At 38.4% G+C, this 21,782-nt stretch overlaps 1 protein-coding gene across 5 annotated transcripts in view; it reads right to left on the bottom strand.

Moving 5' to 3' along the window:
- Positions 1–20,918, bottom strand: part of PTEN (phosphatase and tensin homolog) — an 87,587-nt gene extending 66,669 nt beyond the window's left edge. Inside the window, exon 1 of one of the 5 annotated variants that reach the window (XM_077874848.1) lies at positions 20,725–20,918. In XM_077874848.1, the coding sequence (XP_077730974.1) occupies positions 20,725–20,803 (79 nt within the window). In that variant the 5' untranslated portion in view covers positions 20,804–20,918. Of the gene's footprint in view, positions 1–2,876; positions 3,021–11,703; positions 11,736–14,562; positions 14,620–20,724 lie in introns of those variants that run through there. The other 4 variants (XM_077874847.1, XM_077874851.1, XM_077874849.1 and 1 more) reach the window with 4 other exon arrangements.
- Positions 20,919–21,782: the final 864 nt, after the last annotated feature.

Below are 21,782 nucleotides of genomic sequence, written 5' to 3' on the forward strand. Positions count from 1 at the left end.
CTCTGTATATAGTTTTAAAAAATGAATTTCTATCAAAATGCATATATGTATATACACATACACACACACACACACACACACTCATATAACGATAAAAGACCATGTAATTTTTGTCACTTTAAGAGTACAGAAATTCACCCCCAACCTCAAAGGGTTCTTTTACTATAAAGGCTCTGAAACTCTTAGGATTATCATTTTTAACATTACAAATAATAGCTGTCATCTATTATTCTCACATGAGAAAGTAGTTCCACCTAAAAATGTAGCTCAATTCAAAGACCTACGTTCAATTACCAAAATGTTTTAGGTAGTATGTCCATTCATGAGAAAAAAAAAAAAAGAAATTGGAGGTTCAAATTAAGCCTGTAGCAGTATTAATTCCTGAAAGTGAATAATCTTTACCTTGTAACTCTGTCTTGGGAGCACCAACATATAGAAAATGAGAAATAACACTCAGGAAAAAAATGAGGCAACAGTAAACCCAAAGCAGCTGCCACCAATCCAGAATTCCTACCTAAGAAATTATGAATACATGTCAGTCAAGAATATAAACTGGTCACCCAAGTTTTTTTTCTGAGCAACAGAGAAATTTTTTATTCAAAGAAATAACAATTACTGCTACTAACAAACTTTCCAACTGAATCCTTCATTTCAGTGAAGATGCTAGTAAGATTTTAGCCTTGCAGAAAAGCACAGTAGTACAAAGCCCCTGGAAATGCAGTCATTGTAACTGGGAGTAAACTCAAATGTAACTATTAGTTAGCACTATGAATGCTAACTAATAAAGTAAATGAGGTTGCAAAAGACTTAGTTAACTTACTTTAAAAAACCATAGGCCTATAACTATGCATAAAAAGGGATGTTATGTTACACACTCATTAAACTCACTTGGCCCCCTCTTCCACTCAATTAGTCAGACACAGAGCGAGCATTCTGTGCAAGGGGCACTGAGGGTAGAAGCCTAAGTAAGCAAAGACTACTGCACTGGAAGAGTTCCTACTCTATCAGGAGAGGCAGACACATGGAGGTGCAACGGTGCCACAGGCTCTCCTGAATATAAGACCAAGACATTTTAAGAGACAAAGAGAGAGGGATGAATCCTGCAGGGGCACAGATAAAGCTTCACAAAGTGGGTGATGTTAGATAATTCTTAAGAAGTCAGTCACACATCAGCAGGACAGGAGAACGAACAAGAGCAGTTAGAACATTCCAGGCAGAGGACAGAAGAGGGATACGGAAATACATACATCTGGAACACACAAGCAGTCCAGCGCGACTCACACACAAGGCTGTATGCAGAATGCAGGATGGAAGACTGGGTCTAGTTTTAAGGATGCTGTGGCAGGGAGTTTGATTTAACCAGACAGATAAAGAGCCAAAGGCCACAATCAGCCTGGGGGGGTCTCTTCCTTTACACAGAACCTAGGCATTTGGTCTTTTTAAGATTTCATTGTTCACAGAGGCTCTCACCATCCTTATTCATAGTTTGAGCTTTTACCCAAGACTTTAGCATCTATCATAAGTTATAAGGACACAGAGAGCGTGTGCCACTGTACAAGAAATACATTCCCATTTAATCTTAAAGATCCTACAGAGTTGATACTCCCATTTCATGAATGACAAAATTGAGGGTGAAAAAGACTGGGTAATTTGCACTAAGTTCCTGTACTGAGCTATGATTCAAACCAGTTAGGTACATAACCCAAAGCCCAGGCTTTTTATACCATGCTGCCTCATGAAAGGAGATGAAGATCTCTTTTATTTCCAAATCAATAATAAAAATATAAAAATTTTCAGAGGGAGCAGGTTCAAATGAAAGTGAATCTACTAATCAGATGTTAAAACTTTAAAACTTCTAAAAGACAATACAAAACTCCACTGGCTTTTCCAGAACTGATTTCAGCAATTGATAAGCACTGAATTTTGAGACAAATATTTGTTATGCCAAGAATTATACCAATAAACACCTAATATATGATTTTTTTGCTTCCCAATGTAAAAAATTTGATATGCTTTTTTTAGACAATGTAAACCAAATAAAAATAACTGAGAAAAAAATATATATATACAAGATTTCTAATACAGAATAGCCTTAACCTGCACTTACTGGATATACTTTTGAACAAGTAGAGGGCTTCATATGAAATTCTCCTCTAATAACTTATAAATGTTGAGCATAAAAAATTAGAATAACTAGGTCACTGAAGGAAGCCAAATATTTTTGCCATCTAGTAATCTACTTGCAGGCAAGGTGGCACCATGGTTAAGAACATATGCTCTAGAGCCAAGCTGCCTGGACTTGACCTCCAGCTTCATGTATTAAAAAATCTTTTCCAAGTTTACCTGTCTTCAGTTCTCTGTGTAAGATGGGACTGCTCAAAGTACTTATCACACAGGGTTGTTTATAAGGATTAAACGCATCAATATATGGAAAACAACTAGAACATAGTGACAGCTGTCCATCAATTGAACAAATGGTACAGACCCAGACTGTAAGGGCTCACCATAACTATTTGGGTTTTTTTTTTTTTCCAATGACACTGACTTACTATTGAGTAACAAACCTAATCCTTCTAAAGAGCATCAAAGCCTAACAGAAACCTTAACTGTGTGAAATCTTAACCCTAGCAACCTGCCTTTTAAGTATTTAAATTAAGAACAAATGTAAAATATTCCCAAATTTCCCAAAGGAAAAAAAGGTCTTCTTTCCCCACATTATCAGCGGCTACATGCAATAAGTGGAGAGGTAAAAGAAATGCGTGTATGTGCACATGCGGGTACTTCTTGTCATGCCTAAGGTGGATGGCCACCATTGCTACAGGAGATCTGGAGATGAGATACATGACGTAACAGCAGACAGTCTCCTTTCACCTCACCTTTGAGCAAACATGTCCAATTTGTTTTAATTAAGGCAAAATTTACATACAAGATCTTAAGTGATTCATTGATGAGCTTTGATAATCATACATATCATGTTGGACAGTCTTGATTTAAGTGCTACAACAATCCCATCTCACACCACAGAATACTGTAGACTGAAAGAAAAAAAAAATGGTAATTAAGTTCTAAAGCCAGTCCACAGAAGTCAATTTCACCAATAATATAACTGACATATTGTAAAATAATGTGGCTACTATAGGAGCTAAGTAAATTTTTACTGGCTATTCTAAGCATCCAATCATGACTTAAAACACTAGACAGTACATTCTAAGTTACATCTAATTAACAAAATACCTTTAGAAAAAAAACATGTGAGCTGATAATTCATATCTACTTTGTCTTTAAAATTTTACTTGAACCTAAATTAACGTGGTTTATGTTACAAATTTAACTAGAATTTTCAAACAGAGGATAACAAAAAATAGCTTGTTAAGCCTTATTTTAGAAATGTGTTTCTGAATATAGACTGAATCTTAATTATGGAAAATAAAGCAGTTCTGAAGTTTCTTTGTAGTACTACTTAATATATATACTTATCCCCAAACAACTTCTACACTACAATACCAGTATACAGTACTAGTATTCAAATCAGTAACACTTTTTTCTTGCCACGATTGTTTTAAGAAAAATTATATCCACAGATCAAATAAAGAGATTCTTTAAACTCTAGTTAGCTAGAAGTTAACAATATGAAGCCGTAACATACATGGAGCATGAATGGCAAATAGGGACATACAGATTTACAGAGGTAGTGGCCAAAAAGCATCAAAAGACAATCTGAAGTCACCTGGCTCACGAGAGGAATGAACACCGAGCTTATCCGGCAGCAGGAGTGAAGGAATAAAGTCAGACTAATGAAGGAAGACACGGAAAATGAAAAGCAAGTTAGCAAATACCAGGACTTCACCATTTAATTCTATTTTCCAGGAATTTCTGGAGGTTTTCCCCTGCTTTCTCTCAGGGCTATCAACCAACAGATACTCAAGGATCAGGTGAGAGGAAAAATAATTCAGCCACTGATTCATAAGCTACATCAGGTCTACATTTTTTTCCCGAAAATTTTTAAGAAGTTTAAATTTAACAAATAGTTTCCATGCATGTCACAGCTATATCCATAGTGTCTTTACTAATCAAATTATGCTTTAAATAATTGCCACACTCACAGACTTCTGTCAGAGTTTCATCTAATGAAACATTTTATATTTCTTATTAGATTTTATTTTTCCCTATTAAATGTGTAAAATGTTTGTATCTGGTTTCTAAATTAAAGATTCATATTGGTAGGAAAGCAGAAATAGGAGTTCCCTGAATTTTCCAGTTGATGAGGTGCTAATTGCTCATTATTTGAGAACAATTTGTCCTAACATATAAAGCATATAATCATTCATGTAAAGAGCAAATTAATAAAGCCTAAAATCTTATTTTCTAAAATGAAATGGGTGCCAAAACTTGAACTACGGATATATTAACAGAAAGAATGCTCGAAAAATGGGGATTTTAGGAATAAAGAAGTACTGGGTCAGAAACACGACAGGACACAGGAATATTTAAATATTTCCTAGGTGTCAGGCCTTGCACTAAAATACGTAATGCATAATGTCATTTAATATAGAAGACCAGAGTTCCATTCTCCCCTTTCAACTTAAAAGCCTATGGACTGCTGGTAAGTTACTAAATCTCTGGGCCTCAAATATTTTTGTTTCTTCTTTCTGCAAAAATAATGATCCTAACAGCTGCTCTAACTTCTTCACTGGTTGTTTCAAGGATCATATGAGATATCTGGACATTATCTTCAATTCCATAAACTGCAAAGAGCTCTACTATTGTAATAAGAAGTTGTTATTATTTGAGGTTGCATGAGAGATGCCACCTAGAAATGCCCTGTTATTTAATTTTAGTTTAAATGTCTCATTACAAAGCAACCCAATATGATGTTTTTATAAACAAATTAGAAAAGAATTCCAATATATTCACTTAAATTCACGTTAGCATAAATTTTAGGTTCCTTTTAACACTTCTAAATTAACTGCCCACAGTGCCAAACCAGAAAGGAAACTGACTGCCAAATAATTTATGAGCTCTACTGGAGCTTTCTACTCCTCCAAACAATTAGGAGCTCACAACTTTCTCTCAAATTGTTACATTATACCAACTTGCCTTGACAGAAAAGTTTACCCATATTTTTGCTTTAAAATGAAGTTTAGATCTCACTTCCTAGAGGTCGTCTTCTTTTTAAATTTATTTTTTACTTATTTATTTTTTTAAACTTAGGCTCCTGCCCAGTGTGGGGCCTGAACTCACGACCCTGAGTTTCAGGGTCCCATGCTCTACCAACCCAGCCAGCCAGGTACCCTTAGATTTCATTTTCTAAAGGAAAATATCACATTCTTCAAAGGTAACATCAAGAATTGCTAGTAATTCTTCTACTTAGTAGCAATACTATAAATTGGTTAATTTGGCAAGAAATCTGCAATCTGTATCAAAGAGCTATGAAACTGTTTTACTTTTTATTCCAAAAACTCCACTCTAATAATGTACTCTAAGAATAACAAAGTAAACTATTCATAGATAGTCACAACCAGTGCTGTTTATAAAGGGAGAAAATGGAAATACTCCTAATACAGTACAGTAAGCAAAGCATGGTATCTAGCTCGATATAATATTAACTATCCAGCTTTAAAAATGACGACTACCCACGGACAGATAAAAATTAAATCATGAACAAATACCTAAGTATGTAATTATGAGTATACATACATTAACAAAAAGGGAAAGATAATTTCCAGTAAGAAACACCTGACATAGAATTAACTTTTTTTCTATTGTTTAAATGGACGATTACGCAGTTTTAAACAAATACTTTTTAAAGGAACAATCAAGGCCTTCTGAACTTGATTTAAATTTAAGCAAATTAGAACCACATAAAAGTACCTTATCAGGTCACTGATAATGCTAGCAATACTCTAAAATCCAAAGTACAATATTTTTCATATATCAGCTGAGAGATTATTCCCCTCAACAAACTTAATCAAATTTTCTTCAGAGCTGTTATGAAATAATGCATCTACAACTGTTCAGACCTACATCTGTGAACCTCTAAAAATTTAAGTTGCCCAACTAACTGGTTTTAACGAGCATAAGAAACAATTACCTTCTTCCTAGGTCTCTGGATGAATACGATAAGGCTGATTTCCTGTTTCAGAACTCTGCTGCTGTTAAAATACACACAAACACACACACACACACACACGCACACCCACACCCCACCCCACCCCCTCTGGTTTTTGTTCAAGACTGACTCCCAATGACAAATCAAATATGGTTGTAACTTACAGAACTTTCAGAAAGATCGTCAGTTCAACGTGCATTAGACATATTTGTCAGCATTATATACCTAAACTAAGCCAAATGCTTACTCTCATTTTCTACAGCAAAATCATAATAAAATATATTAAAAAATCAGAAAAGTTAAAATTTTAACACTGATCCAGCATTACTATAAAGTACGTAGGTGTATCTTTTATGCTCTGATCTTCACATTCAGTGTTAGGTTTATGTTTCTTCTGTAATTCATTCCATTATAAAAGCCATGCTTTTTATCATTTTATCAGAGACAACTATCTAAAACACTAGGTTTTGGCTGCTCTATAAGGCCATTAACTTTTACGGAAAAAAAGACACTCAAACAGGTAAGACACAGAAGATGACAAGGTATGTGTCAACAGTTTGAGAACAAAGGCCTAATAATATTTAGTGTGAATTCACTCACTATTAGTAAAATGCACCAAAAAAAAGATTCCAATATTTCCAACTGTACTGATCTTTTAGATGCAACCTCGCGCTAAGTCAAAAACTACTACACACATAAGGTACTAAGAAAAAAAAAGTCCTAATACAAAAATGTGTCTCCAACAAATGGGGTTTTCATTTTCCTACTAATTTAAACTAAAACTGTAAATCTTTAAAATTTACTTCTAACAGGGATCCCTGGGTGGCTCAGCGGTTTGGCACCTGCCTTTGGCCCAGAGCGTGATCCTGGAGTCCCGGGATCGAGTCCCACGTCAGGCTCCCGGCATGGAGCCTGCTTCTCCCTCCTCCTGTGTCTCTGCCTCTCTCTCTCTCTCTCTCTATCATAAATAAATAAATAAATAAATAAATAAATAAATAAATAAATAAGTCTTTTTTAAAAATTTAAAAAAATTTACTTCTAACAATAAAATTTACCTTTCAATGAAAGCACTGCTAATTCCAACCATTTTAAATCCAGAAAAGCTCCAAACAAGTGTGTGCTAGACTGATTCATTTTATATTTGGCTCTAATATAATAAAATCCAGTCTCTTTATTTTATATCTAAGCCAGGAAATCATTTAGAAATGACATGCTTTTTTCTTTTTTTTTTCCAACTGGCAAAAATAGTTTTGCCTAACTGCTGTATTTTAATCCTGGATAAGAATATAAAACTAGAAATACATGTCTATTTTAAAATATGAAGGCACACATATTGGCATTTACTACTACATTAGTAAGAATCATATTAATGATTTTATGATAATTGCCTTCTTCTAATATTGAAAAATATGATTCATATTCCCACTGAGGGTATTTTTTTTTGAGGGTATTTTTAATCATTGTATCAACTTTACAATCATTTGAATAATGGATTATCAAAAAAACGCTGAAATTACATTTACCAAAATACTAGTCAAAATTCATATTTAAAATTTTAATGCTACGAAATTTTTAAGTATGTTTAAAAATATAAGAGCAAGTCTACATTGCTTGGCTTGAAAAGGTTATACCTTTAATTTTAGTCAGCTACCCATAAATGCTTGTTCCTGAAGTAATACCATTTTAGTATAAATCCAATTGTAATAATTGGGGGAAAAAGGAAGTTAGTTGTAGAATCTTCATATGCAAAGGAGAATATACTAAAAATCTTGGAAAACAAGCTGAAACATGAAAGATAAAACTAAGCAGCTAACTCTGTCAACCAGTAAAACTTTCTAAATACATGAAGTTCAACATATAAGAAAAACAAAAACACCAACAGTGAGATGGAGGGACAGAAATGAAAGCAAGGGAAAGGAGCTCTTAAGGCTTCACACCCTTTATATATGATTAGGTAAACAAAACAGGTAAAGAAAGACTTTTAGTATTTGGATAAAGATGTCACCTACATATGTGCCACCTCACTTAATGTGAGAAAGATAATTTATGTACACATCTGTCTGTCCAAAAAGGCACCATTCTTTCTATGGCCTACAGTTCAGACCTGAACAAATTCTGTAAAGTGATGCTAGTAAAACAATCTACTTTCATCAGATATGAATTTGAAATTGGCAAGATGTTTCTTACACAAAAAAAACAGAGGCTCTAAACACAAAGTTGGATGTGAGAACATAAATACAAAATCATATCTAAACTGAAATACTATACCTGGTCATAGTAATCATTTGGCATGATGACAAACTCTCAATAAAAAAACAAAGTCAATGTAATAAATAAAAGTATATGATAATTAATCAGACCCTATTAAACCCAAAATGCAATTTTGGGTTTGTACCTGGCAAGACCCTTTCAGGGGTTCGTGAAAAGGAATTATGTCACAAAAACAACTTATATTGTGGCTCAAAAGGAAAAAACAAAATTTTAAATGGGGAAACTCATTTTCTAGCAGAAAGATAAGAACTGAGTTATACAAGAAAGCAGAGGGCCTGAAAAATATTTAAAGCAAACGTTTAAGGGATACATATTAAATCAGTTCCCTGATGAAGTTCTGTAATAATGAATTCTTATGTATCAACTGCTAGGAAAATTGGAGTTTAAAACATACCAAAATCTCATATAATAGCTCAAGTTGAAACATGATGTTTCCACTTAAATATCCAAATAATCTTGTAAAACTAAATGACTAAAAGCCAGGCTTCCATTACATAAGCTTTAGTTCTCAACCCTATCTTTGCATTTTTAGTAGAAAAATATAAACACTGGCATAACCACTAAGTTTTGTTTTTGCAAAAGCTTAAAATCTGGTATTAGTCTTTAAAGACTGTAATTAATAGATGATTCCAAAACACAGAAATGTCAAAACCACTTATATCACTAGATTATCTTAACTTTTTCCTATATCTGAGTAACAGATGGCAAGCCTTAGTTCTTGGACACTACACAATAATCACAATCTGTGTGACCTTTTCAGTATTAAAAAGATTCCAAGTAGCCTTAATATCCAGCATCTTAGTGTATTTTACAGTATTGCCTATAATCCTGATCACAGTGAACAGAAACTAGATATTCAAACTACATCATACTTTCTTGACGTACTGGTATATTTATTTTACAAAAAATTTCCTACAAGTAGTCCATGAAAACTATCCAGATGTCAGATTGCTTCTTCAGTTTTCAAAAAACATACATGCATACATTCACAAAGTATTTTTATCATTACTTTGTTTTCATTAGCACCAAAAAGGTATATACCACACCTAGATAAAAATTTCCTTATGTTTTAGTATTAAAACGTTATCTCACTTAGAAAATTGTTACTCTAGCAACTAATTGTTTAAAACAAAGAAAAAAAAAGAATTTGTTTCTTCCTCAATATTTTTGTTATAAGTACATGAATTAATACATTTGCTAAGAAAAATCATTTAGCTAATAAGGTTAAAATATCTCCCTATTTTAATATTTTATATCTGGGCACTTTAAAATCTGACACTAACAAATGCCAAGTTTTGATTACAAGTGAAATGCACAGCAAACATTCATCAATAAGTATCACCAATTACTGAGGCAACTTATGCAAATATAAACTGTATCATTCAAAATATGCTCCAGGAAACAGTATCATCATGACAAGCCATACCCTTTCTGATTAAAGACAGGAAAGTGACAGAGTTGTATTGACTTTGGTATAAAATGATGTGATGGTTTATTCAAAAATTACTTGTATATCCACTTTAATTTCAATACAATTTAATATTCCTACAATAGGAAAAGTTTTATTTTGTCTTAAATAAATAAAATATGCTTAGATTTTAAATATGGAATAGCTTTCCTAGAAATAACTAAGGGGAAAAAAGTTTCAGGAGTCCAACATTTCAGCTTTGTGCGTAACAGATTATGATTCTGTGAATCAAAATCATGAAAATCTTTCCTAATATTCAGGTCATCTTAAATCCACTCTAAAGAAAAATCAGAACATAACAGAAAAAAATATTAGCCAAATACTGGAAAAAAGTCTAATGTGTAACAACAGGGAAACAAATATTTCTGACAACTTCACCATTTAAAATAATTAAGGCAGCTATGAGGGGCTCTGGAAACTGTTTAAAAATCCACACACCTTTTAAATCCACAACGATGAACTACATTTTAAAGTAGATGCATACAAACAAAACTAGAAGCCAGTACAGAAACATGAAGTTTCAGAGAAGTAGCGCAATAGGCACTTTTTGAAAATTCTCCTTAGTTTTATTTTTATAAGACACATTTTTTTCTAAAGTATAGCAAGCAAATGAAGTTTATTATTCATATACTGAAATAAATACCATAAGCCTTACTCAATTAAATTACAGCAATAAATGCCATCTGTTTTTCTTAACAAATTTGAAGCTATCATATAATTAGCAGTCCTGGTTTTAAAATATTTATCAGTATCTCTGGGTATCTCCTGCAATTTCCAAAAGAAATCACAACACTCAGTCAAAACTTAAATTTCTTAAGAATTTTTAAAACATGGGGATCCCTGGGTGGCGCAGCGGTTTGGCGCCTGCCTTTGGCCCAGGGCGCGATCCTGGAGACCTGGGATCGAATCCCACGTCGGGCTCCCGGTGCATGGAGCCTGCTTCTCCCTCTGCCTATGTCTCTGCCTCTCTCTCTTTCTCTCTCTGTGACTATCATAAATAAATAAAAATTTAAAAAAAAAACCATGAGGGGAGAATTTCAAATCACATTTCTTCCTAAAAAAGAAAGCTTTAAAAAAAAAAAAAAAAAATTTTTTAAAACAGGCCTGACATCTTACTCTGCTTGTGCAAAGTGAAAGGCAAAGCAAATTATAAAATCAAGCAAATAGAAAAAAAAGGAAAATCACAGCAATCTACACCTAGAACACTTTTGTAATTACATTTGTCTGCCCTAAAAACAAAACAAAACAAAACAAATTCAGAATCCACAAAGCTGTTCCCCTGTCATTTTCTCATCTCTGAACTAATCTAAAGCTCCATCCTAATTTTTTCTAAAAACGTCACATTAATACAAGTTTTTAAATCAGATAATTAAAGCCTTTCGATTCAACAGGTTGACACAGTGAAGTTAGGGTGTAGAAAAAAGAATGTAACACATGCATCAGAGAACCTTAGAGTCAGCCCTAATTTCTTTATCTGGAAAGACATGAGAAGTTTGTAGAGCTTGTCAGAAATTTGTCATTTTATATCAACACATATAACTACACCATACCTGACTGTAATAAAAGCAGCTTTAGAATAAAGCGTCAGACTAAAAAAATAAATAAAAAAATTTTTTAAAAATGCATTAAACAACAAAAAAACAAGTACATGGGGGGCAAAACATCTCTTAACAGCTCAACAACTATATACTTAAAGGAAACTAGCTAAAGATTACTTTAAAAACTATTGGCAACATAAAAATGAAAAAAAAAGAGGTTTTTTTGTTTTGTTTTGTTTTTTTAAATAAAGCCTATCCATCCTATTAGAGCAGTTCTACATACCTCTTAAATAAATCTTACGGTGCATTACACTTACAAGTTTATTGAAAACATCTTCAGCCTTTTCTAAAAGAAGTTCAAAGCAACACTTTCACTAACAGCCAAATAACACATGAGCCTTCTTCAAATAAGCCTTTTTGGTTACCAGTGATACCCTTTGTGGACAAAGTTCCCATTTTAAAGAATATTCGCCTAGCAGCAGTGAGAAAACCTAGATGTTAAAAGCCTCACTCCATCATGTATTAGCAAATTGACCTTCTTAAAATACCACAGCCTAAGGGCAAAGGTAATGACTTTTATCAAATATTATACTTCTCTTACTACCTACCAGACACTTTATACCTTTAAAGTAGAATTTCTCAACCTCACATTACTGGTAATTTGGGCCAGATAATTCTTTGTTGTGAGAGGGACATACTCTACACAGTAGTAGGGTTGTATAGCAGTATCCCTGGGCTCTATCAACCAGAGGCCAAGAGCATCCTTCCCATATCCATCTCCCAGCTGTGACCACCAAAAGATGTCTCCAGACACTGCCAAAGGCCCAGACAAGGTGGGAGGAGGTCACTCCCAGTTGGCAACCAATATTCTGAAAACACCTCACCTCTACTTCTAACAAACCTAAAAACTACCTACGAGGATCTTTACCACCATGACGGAGATGTGGAAAACAGGGTTCGCTACCGTTAAGCAACGTATCTTTTATTACACAATTGATAAGTGGCCGAGCAAGGAGTGAAGCTAGACTTTAGCTAACTGACTCCCAAGTCCATGCTCTACCATATCACGCTGCTTTTCTAAACTTACTGTCTCATCTACATAATCAGAATAATATTTGCCATGTTGAGCTATTTAGGATTTACAGATCAAATGAGATAATGTATGTATAAATTCTATCAACCTAAAGAAAATAACACATTAAGGATTTGTTTGATTGAAGATACCATAACACGATGGTTCACGAAGTGTGATTCCCCGGGCCATGGGAACTTCTTAAAAATACAAATTCTCAGGCTCCAGCCCAGACCTAATGAATCACAAATTCTCAGGGTAGGACAAGTAATCTCCGGTTTTACAAGCCCTCCAGGTTACTCTGACACCCTCTCAAATTTGAGAGCTACTGATATAATGAGGGAAAATAACTGCACCAAGAGGCTAAAATCTCTACATCCTTCTTTGGACTCCATGTCTACTAGCCCTTAACAAGCTACTGATTCTTACTGGAACTAGGATTCCTATACTACAAAAAATAATAATAATAATAAAAGATGGGAATACTTGCCAGGCTTTTTTCTTCTTTGCAAAACCAAATGAGCTAAAGATTAAGCAAAAACTTTATTAATTAAAAAAAAAAAAAAACACTAAACAAAGATAAGACACTGTTAGGATATATGCCAGCTTATTCTACTACATTAATTAAACAGAAAAAAAAAAAAAAACAAACTCCTTCTGATTCAAGTCCTCATTTTTCTCTTACTTCATATTTCCTGAATGATTGAGAATGTTAAATAAATTTTACATTGGCCAAATAAAGCCTGGCAAAACACTGTTTTCACATTATGAAAAAAAAAAAAAACAGGAAAAGCTCAAGCATTCCATTTGATCTCTAACAGACTCAGAGTAAAGTAATTCATAAATACACATTTTAAAAATAACCACCTAAAAATCAAGCTTAGTAACATCCCCCAAACTTCATTCTAAAAGTAGAAAAAAGTTTTTGATTCTTTTAATCTCCAATCAGTTCAGAATGTCTAGAATATGCAAAACGCATACATTTTAAAACAGAGTTGTTTGCAACTTTGGACATGTACGCTATATTATAAATCACTTCAAGAATACATGTGATTTAAGGAATATGTGATTCAAATCACAATGCACTTCCTAACACTTTTAGACATTCTTTTTTAAAGGTCAAAAGTATCAAACATATAAAATTGGCAGAATGCAATCCTTGCAATTAATAGTAAAGAACAAAACCTGGTATTTTAGCCTGAAAATCTACAAAAATCAAAGGAAATAAAATTTGAAACTATCCTAAAGAGTCTTAATAATATTAAATCAACTCTAAGTTTTGGGTAGTGACATAAAGCAAAACACAGATGGCATGTGGCACAAGAGTTTCAGACAACTCAACTGTCCTGTAAGATGTCAAAATGTCCAATTCTACTATCAAGACTTAGACCAAAGATACAGCTAGTTTATACGATACATAATATATAAAAATCACATCATCAAATAGTCATAGATAATGAGACAGAGCACCATTCATTCTGCAACGCAAAACAAATAAGCAAAAAAACCTCACTGGAAAGCAAATGCTTTACTACTGATAGTACTGGGAGACCAGCAAAGGAAAAAAAAAAAAAAAAAAAAAAAGAACCATCCCTATGCACACAAAATGGCCTTTAGCAGGTAGGTCTCAAGCTTCTTCCATCCTTCCTCCCCTGGCAAGAATCAATGAAGAAGAAAAAAGACCCCTTAGTTTTCTTCCCGTTTCCAAGGCCTAATATTATATTGATACTCACTCTTGATCAAATGTGAAAATGTGATGCAAGAATACAAAGGTTTAACACAAAATTAAAATTCCTAAATTATATGAATGCATTGTTGGATTACATTAAGTGTAAATTGTGCTGTAATAAATCTAACTTAGCACTCAAAGTTGCATGCCTCTCCCAACCAAAAATGAACTTAAAAAGAAATGCTCACACGCCTTTATGGGTAAACTGTGTACATTACTTCTGTATTCTACATTAAAAGTTGTTTTGAGAAGATTACCTTGTGAATAAAATATACAAGTTGACCTATCTCTAACACTAAAAAAAAAAATTCATAACAAATTTATTTTAAAACGTCTACTTCATTATGCAATAATAACAGTAAGTTTTCATCTTACCTCAGTATCTCAAAGCAAACACTTTTTGATTAGCATGATTAACTTGCCTCTGGTCAACAGTATAAATGAACAGACCTTTATATTCCATTGTGATGAAACAATCAAGTCACAGACACCTACGACTTAGAACTTCTAAAGGAATACCCGTATTTCAAAAAATACTCGTAATTTGGCCCAGTGAAAATTCTAACATGTCCAAAACTGAGGAAATTCAGTTACAATCACTGCTCTCATAAATGAAAATACAAATAATTTCTCCTATATGGGTAATCTGAAATTATAAATCTTTTTTTTTTTTTTTTTTTTTTTTTTTTTTTTTTAATGAGAGTCACACAGAGAGAGAGAGAGAGAGGCAGAGACACAGGAGGAGGGAGAAGCAGGCTCCATGCACCGGGAACCTGACATGGAATTCGATCCCGGGTCTCCAGGATCGCGCCCTGGGCCAAAGGCAGGCGCCAAACCGCTGCGCCACCCAGGGATCCCTGAAATTATAATTCTTAAGAGCAGCTGTTACCATGTAAGTATTTACAATGTGGCAGGTAGTATGCTAAGTGAGTTACTCATATTATCTCCTTTATTCTTTAAGACAAATTTTACAGATGAAACAGTTTGAGAAAGGCTAAGCAACCTACCCAAAGTCACCCAGCTGCTAAGCGGGAGAGCCAGGGTTCCAACACGGGCCAGTCTGGCTGGCTCCAGGACCTACCTACTCTACCACCCTAACATCTAAAATGAAACAATGTACACACAATGTGAAGATAAAATTAATGGTCAATATTTTAATGTAACTTAAAATAAATGTAACCTGGGATCCCTGGGTGGCGCAGCGGTTTGGCGCCTGCCTTTGGCCCAGGGCGCGATTCTGGAGACCCGGGATCGAATCCCACGTCGGGCTCCCGGTGCATGGAGCCTGCTTCTCCCTCTGCCTGTGTCTCTGCCTCTCTCTCTCTCTCTCTCTCTCTCTGACTATTGTAAATAAATAAAAAAATTTAAAAAAAAAAAAAATAAATAAATAAATGTAACCTTATGTGAAAATGATAAAACAGTATCGACCAAGGTAGCCTCATTTTTTAGAAATATTACGAGTTTGCTAACTTTGTACCTACTTACACATCTACACAGAATATTCAAACACTTATGGCAGATCCACTGTCCATATCTGAAGTGATGACTATTGGTGACAATCAAAGTGCATAACCACCTAAAATATGATACATCAACAGTCTTCCTTTCCACACCACGTGCACACCGTGTGCTGTCGGGTGTAGCCACACATATCCACTAGTCGGTATTCTCAGGACAACCGAGTGTATACCCTGACACCCTGAAGACGTCCACCTGCCTGTTAAATGCAAAGTGCTGCAAATAAAGAGAATATGCCCTAACTATACTGAACTGAAATATCCCCTCTAAAACTAATTCACGCCTAAGTGATGTTTGTTCTTCTTATATCATTATGTTTCCCAACAGCCTTTATTCCAGCGCAAATTACTTGTAAAGAACCAGACTGCTAATACCTTTTCTGTAACCAGTGAAAAAAATTTCAAAAACTTAGAGGCTAGGTGAAGAGTCAAATCCAATATGCTAACTTTACCTTTCCTGACAAAGGAAACTATTGTCCATTAGTGGGTGCAGATATCCAGTGCTTAGAAAAGCAATCATATTGACAGACCACCCAGCAAAGAATGCATGTGGCAGTAAGTGGCCTTTATAAAACAATTAAGGATATCAGTTTGCTCAGCAAATCCTTACGAACTTAAGGTTATGCAGTCTAACCTCAACATTACTGACAGCTCTGAGAGCAAATGCATTCATTTCAAAGCTACCAGACAGAAAGCCACTGTAAAACTGAATATTTACTGAAATCATTACTGACCCCTATCTCAGACGTTGATACAAATGTCTTAAGTCTCTCCATCCTTAGAACAAATTCTAACACATTTTCTCAAAGAATTCAGGTCACCAAAAGAATTCTCCAATGCTGACCTCACTTAAAATCAAAGTTTAGCTCACAAAAACAGAGAGGGAGAAAAAAGGTAAGAGTGAGGTCTCTGCAAGATAGAAACAGAACTTAAGAACTCGTGGTCTCTAAAGGGGAAAAAAAAATGATATCAAAGAAATGTTTTACATGATAGTTAATAACATAGCTTCTGGAAGCTAAATCCTTCCTTGTACCATGACCAAGCCCAAACATTCCAAGGAAGTGAGAAACTATCATATGCATGCACACTTCTCAATCTCTCTTTACAAACTCCATTTCACATACATTACTGTAGTATAAAAACATTTCCTACACATCTGTCTTACTAAAAAGGCTGAGGTCAAAACTTTACAGTACAATGTTTACTGAGAGTGAATTAATGTTGAAACTTTGTGCACTGATTTTCCCATAATAAATATTCCTTCATTAAAAGTCACTGAAGTGATTAAGCGGCTTAAGATATACTAAAAAGTACTAAGCTATCACCACACAAATCAACAGCAAACGGGGCAACTCTCAAAATGAGAACATGTGAAAATAAGAATTAGAGATTTCACTTCTAAAAACCAAGGAAACCTCGAACATTAAGAAGTTTGTGTATTTTTTTTGAGTGGTTATTAGGAAAAAGCAGATACACTGTCCCACATAAAAACTAAAATATCAATAGCCGCCTTTCTCGTGTTAAAGTAAAATTCTAAAAGGTAAGGAACACCAATGCATCTTTTTCTATGCTCTCTAAAAATAAATGTAAAACTACGGTGGTTATACCTCACCATATTTTATGACGCTTATTCATCTACTATTCATTTAGTGTATCATAAGCAATGTAAAATCTGTACTGATGGTTGTACTCCTGTGCAAACTTTTACAATGGACAGCAATAAAATTCCTTTTTCCTTATACAAAGTCATAAAAACTGTGAATTATTCTCCTTTTAGATGCGCTCTATTCTTGAACAATCTTTATGAAAATGAAGTTTGTAAACTGTTACACAGCGATCAGGATGCCCAGTCATGTTGCTCGGAAAAGAAATACAACTTAGCAGATACAAAACAGTGTAAAATAAAAACTGTGAATAGAATCTTAAAAAAACAAAACAACAACAACAAAAAAAAAAAGAAAAAAAAACCACCTCACAATACGGGCACTTCAGTAATCACTGATCTTAAAAGATAATACAGTTAACTTCCATAGTCACTGTTACCCTCTACAAGTTAAAAATACTCCCTATGGTTAATATTTGAAAAGACGCAAACTTATCAAGATGTAAAAATACATACAAACAGAGCCTAAAGTTCCCATGAAATCTAAAGACACTAAAATTTTTTTTAGTCTCATGGTCACCACCATTTTCCAGACTAACAGATGTTAACAAATTATTTTTAGGACAACTCAATTTTGCAAATAATCGTCTTCAGTTTTCCTCTGAGAAATCACTACATTCTTCATCTTTCTTATCAGATAGAAATGCTCCAATCACTACTCTCATAAGGGAACGTAACTTCTCACAGGCTAGCTGCTGAAGCAGACACTACAACCTGCCAAAGTCCTCAATGGCCACCTTAATTTCCCCCCACAATACACAGAGAACCCTAAAGCGAAACCAAGCAATCCAAAGTGCACTGGTGTAATCAAAATTATTGGAAGTCCAACTAACAAAAAAAAAAAAAAAAAAAGAGCCCTTCACTGACTTTTTCCTAAATGATTTTTTTTTCATATATTTGGCTCAATAAAACCACAACTCTAGAAATCAAGTGTTACTAGTCATTTGACGCAGCGTCTGACACTGCTTTCTATGCACACCCTAACTAAAAGTACCGTTCTAGTAACTGTCTCTAGGTCACGTAAATTTCAGGTATGGAGGCACACACCTGTGAAGTCAAAGGCGAGCTGGCCAACCAGCTCAGGACTCCTGTGTAAGAACCCCGCAGAACGATCTGAATCTTAAAGCCCTGACTATTTTAGAGCAAATGGGTAACGTAAAAATAAACCTACTCTGAATGATAAAAGCAATCTACCAAACAGCATCCACAGACATTGGTTTTTGCACGGGGATTTTTTCCTAAAAAGTCAAAGAAACGTGTAATCAATTTGTTCCTATACACCCAGACGGCTGTCAGTTCACACTAACGCTAGATTGCTTTTGAAATAAATTACAAATCAGAAGTTGTCCAGCAACTGGTCACCTTCTAGGCAAGCGGGTCAAGTTCAGCCTGACCAGTGTTGCAATCAATGCAGACTCCAAAACTTCTAAATAGTCTTCTAATACATAATTTTTTAATCAACAGAAAACTTACGTTTTGTGTGCTAGAAAGCTCCTTCTTCGGTGCTTTTACCTTCAGCTCAAAACAGACACTTGGGCAGAATTAGCTGTGCACGTTTATGTGCTGCTATGTAATCCAAAGGGAATTAAAAAAAAAAAAAAAAAAACCTCTTCAGATGTAAAGAATTTTCTTCAAAAACCAAATCCTCCCCACAGTGTTTAGCAGGACATATGGATCCTTCAGCGCCACTCCACCTTTAGGCAAAATGTTTACTCGTGTTCGCTAAAAATGATCTTTATTAAGAATCCTCCAATAACAACCGACGCAATCACGTTTGAACTAAATACCGTCCACTGTTATAATTCACATCACCAAACTTCTGGCCTTCACAGAGGCCTTGTTAATAAGATGCTGCAGGCATCTCAGACCCACAAGTCAATTCTGTTTTTCATGTTTTAGACACTGGCCTAAGCAGGAACGCTGAACGCCTGTGATACTTTCCATTCTGGGGAAAAAAAAAAAAAAAAAAAAAAAAGGAGGGCTCTCTGCCCCAACTCTTGATCAAAACCAGTTCATTATACCTGAAACTGCCAAGATCAATGCCTTTCAATAACCGCTATCTTTTCAGGTACAAAGGCCTAACTTTTAGGCAACCGAAACGATACTCCTGTTAAAAATTCTCGGGTTTCTGTGTCATTCAACAACCTGAGTCAGTAAATTCAAGACACTGTGTGGAAAACCAGCTAACATACCTAGACCATGCGAAGCTGGAGTGATCCGCTCTTGCCTGCGTTGCTGGTGATTAGCTGGTAAATTACACCTGACCTTACACCCGAGCCCGAGTACAATTAACGGACATCACGCGGCGTCAGGAGTCCTGAAAGCTGGATGAGGTGAGCAGCAGTTCTGGACTCGCAGTGGCACTTGCATTTCAAGGAAGAACTGAAGCTTCATGTCTGCAATCACGATTTGCTGCACACAATACCCCAGAACCCACACAACACGCTCCTCCGGAATCAAGCAGCAGTCAATCCCCATCCTGCTACGTGAGACAAGACCACTGAACCTAAAATGCGGCTGAGCTGCAAAATCCCATGCCCTGTCCTGGATCACCCCATCAAGGGAGGGGGGAGGGGGGAGGGGGAGGGGGAGGCAAATTTCAGAAAGACCGAGCAGCAAGAGCGGCTCAGGACGTGCGTTACCTGCGACACTATTGATCGCGAACTACACAACTTGGGAGAGGCAGTTCCCGGTTGTAATTCAACTCGGCGTGAGCACACGCGAACCTACTTTCTGTGCCCTCCAACGAACGCCCCGAGTGCTGAGAGCGATTCTGCTTCCAAAGTTATGCAAATCAGCTCACAACTCCCATTACAAATTAAAAAAAAAAAAAAAGTCTATCAATGCAAGCAACCCAGGAAACTAAATCACTGCGAGATTCTGATGCAATCTGCATACGTGCAACGCTAATTTTCATCTTCATCTAATCTGTGCCGTCGATCTGGGGGCCTAAAGCCAAGGTTTGACCGAAACGTGCTCGACCCCGGAGCCCGGGCGCCGCGTCCCCTCCGCGCGTCGGGCAGCCCGGGTTCCCGGCTCCGGGGTCCGCCGAGGGGCACCGAGTCCCGCGGGCGCGGACAATGGCCCTCCGGAGGGGCCGGGCGCGCGCAGGGCCGGGACCCGCCGCCGCCCGACAGCCGCGGCCGGGCGGAGGGGCGGAGGGGCGGAGGGGCGGAGGGGCCGGGGCGCCGGGGCCGGGGCGCCGGGGCCGGGAACGAGGTCGGAGGCCGGGCCGGAGCCCCGAGGCCGAGGTCGGAGGCCGGGCCGGGGAGGCCGAGGCCGGGGTCCCGAGTCCCGGGTGCGGGGTCCCGGTGCGGGTGCGGGTGCGGGGGCCCGCGGCCGCGCGGAAAGGGATACAGGTCAAGTCCAAGTCGAACCCATCCTCCTGGTAGCGCCTTTTGTTTCTGCTGACGATCTCCTTGATGATGGCTGTCATGTCTGGGAGCCGGTGGCTGGAGAGGAAGGAGGAGAGAGACGGCAGGAGCGGCGGGCGGCGCGGCCTCCTCCGCAGGCTGCAGGCGGCCCCGGGCCTGGCGGCGGGCGGCCCTCGCGCGGCCGGGGCGGGCGTCGGCGGCGGGGCCTGCGCGCGCTCAGGCGGGCTGGCGGCCGCGGGCCGGGGCGGCGCCGGGGGGCCGGGCGGCCGGGCGGCGGCGGGGGGCAGGCTCTCGGGCGGCCCGGGGCCCTGCGCGCGCCGCCGCCGCCGCCGCCGTGGTGCGGGCGGGAGCGGGGGGGGCAGCGGGGCGCCGGCGGCCGCGGCCCCCTCCCCGGAGCCGCCGCCGCCCGGCCGGGCCCGCGGCTTCCACGGTCCCCCGCGCGGGGCGCCGAGCGACGGGAGCACGGCTAGACGCGGGCGCGGGGGCGCGGGCGGGGGCGCGGGCGCGGGCGGGCGCGGGCGCGGGAGGGCGCGGGGGCGCGCGGGCGGGCGCGAGGGCGGGGGCGCGGGCGGGCGCGGGCGCGGGCGCGGGCGGGGGGGCGGGCGCGGGCGCGAGCGCGAGGCCGAGGCCGAGGGCGGGCCGCCCGCCGCTGCCGCTGCCGCTGCCGCTGCCGCCGCCGCCGGCCGGCCGGCTCCCCGAGGGCGCTGCCCCCGCGGCTGCTCACGGGCGCTGAGAGGGGCTCTGGGCCGCGGCCGCCGCCGTCTCTCATCTCCCTCCCTGCGCGCGGCCTCGCCTCTCCGCGGCGCAACTCTCAAACTTCCATCATGGCTGCAGCTTCCGAGACGAGGCGCCGAGCAGCGCGCACGCCCGCCCCGCCGCGTATCCTGCCGCGGCGCACAAAGAGTCCCGCCACATCACCGCCGCCCCCGCCCCCGCCGCCGCCGCCGCCCCGCCGCCGCCGCCGCCGCCGCCGCGAGCCCGGCGCCCCGGAGCCCGGGGGGAGGCGGGGGCCGGGGGGAGGCGGGGGGAGGCGGGGGCCGG

The sequence above is a fragment of the Canis aureus genome, chromosome 27 (genome assembly GCF_053574225.1).
Source record: "Canis aureus isolate CA01 chromosome 27, VMU_Caureus_v.1.0, whole genome shotgun sequence".
Lineage (NCBI taxonomy): Eukaryota > Metazoa > Chordata > Mammalia > Carnivora > Canidae > Canis > Canis aureus.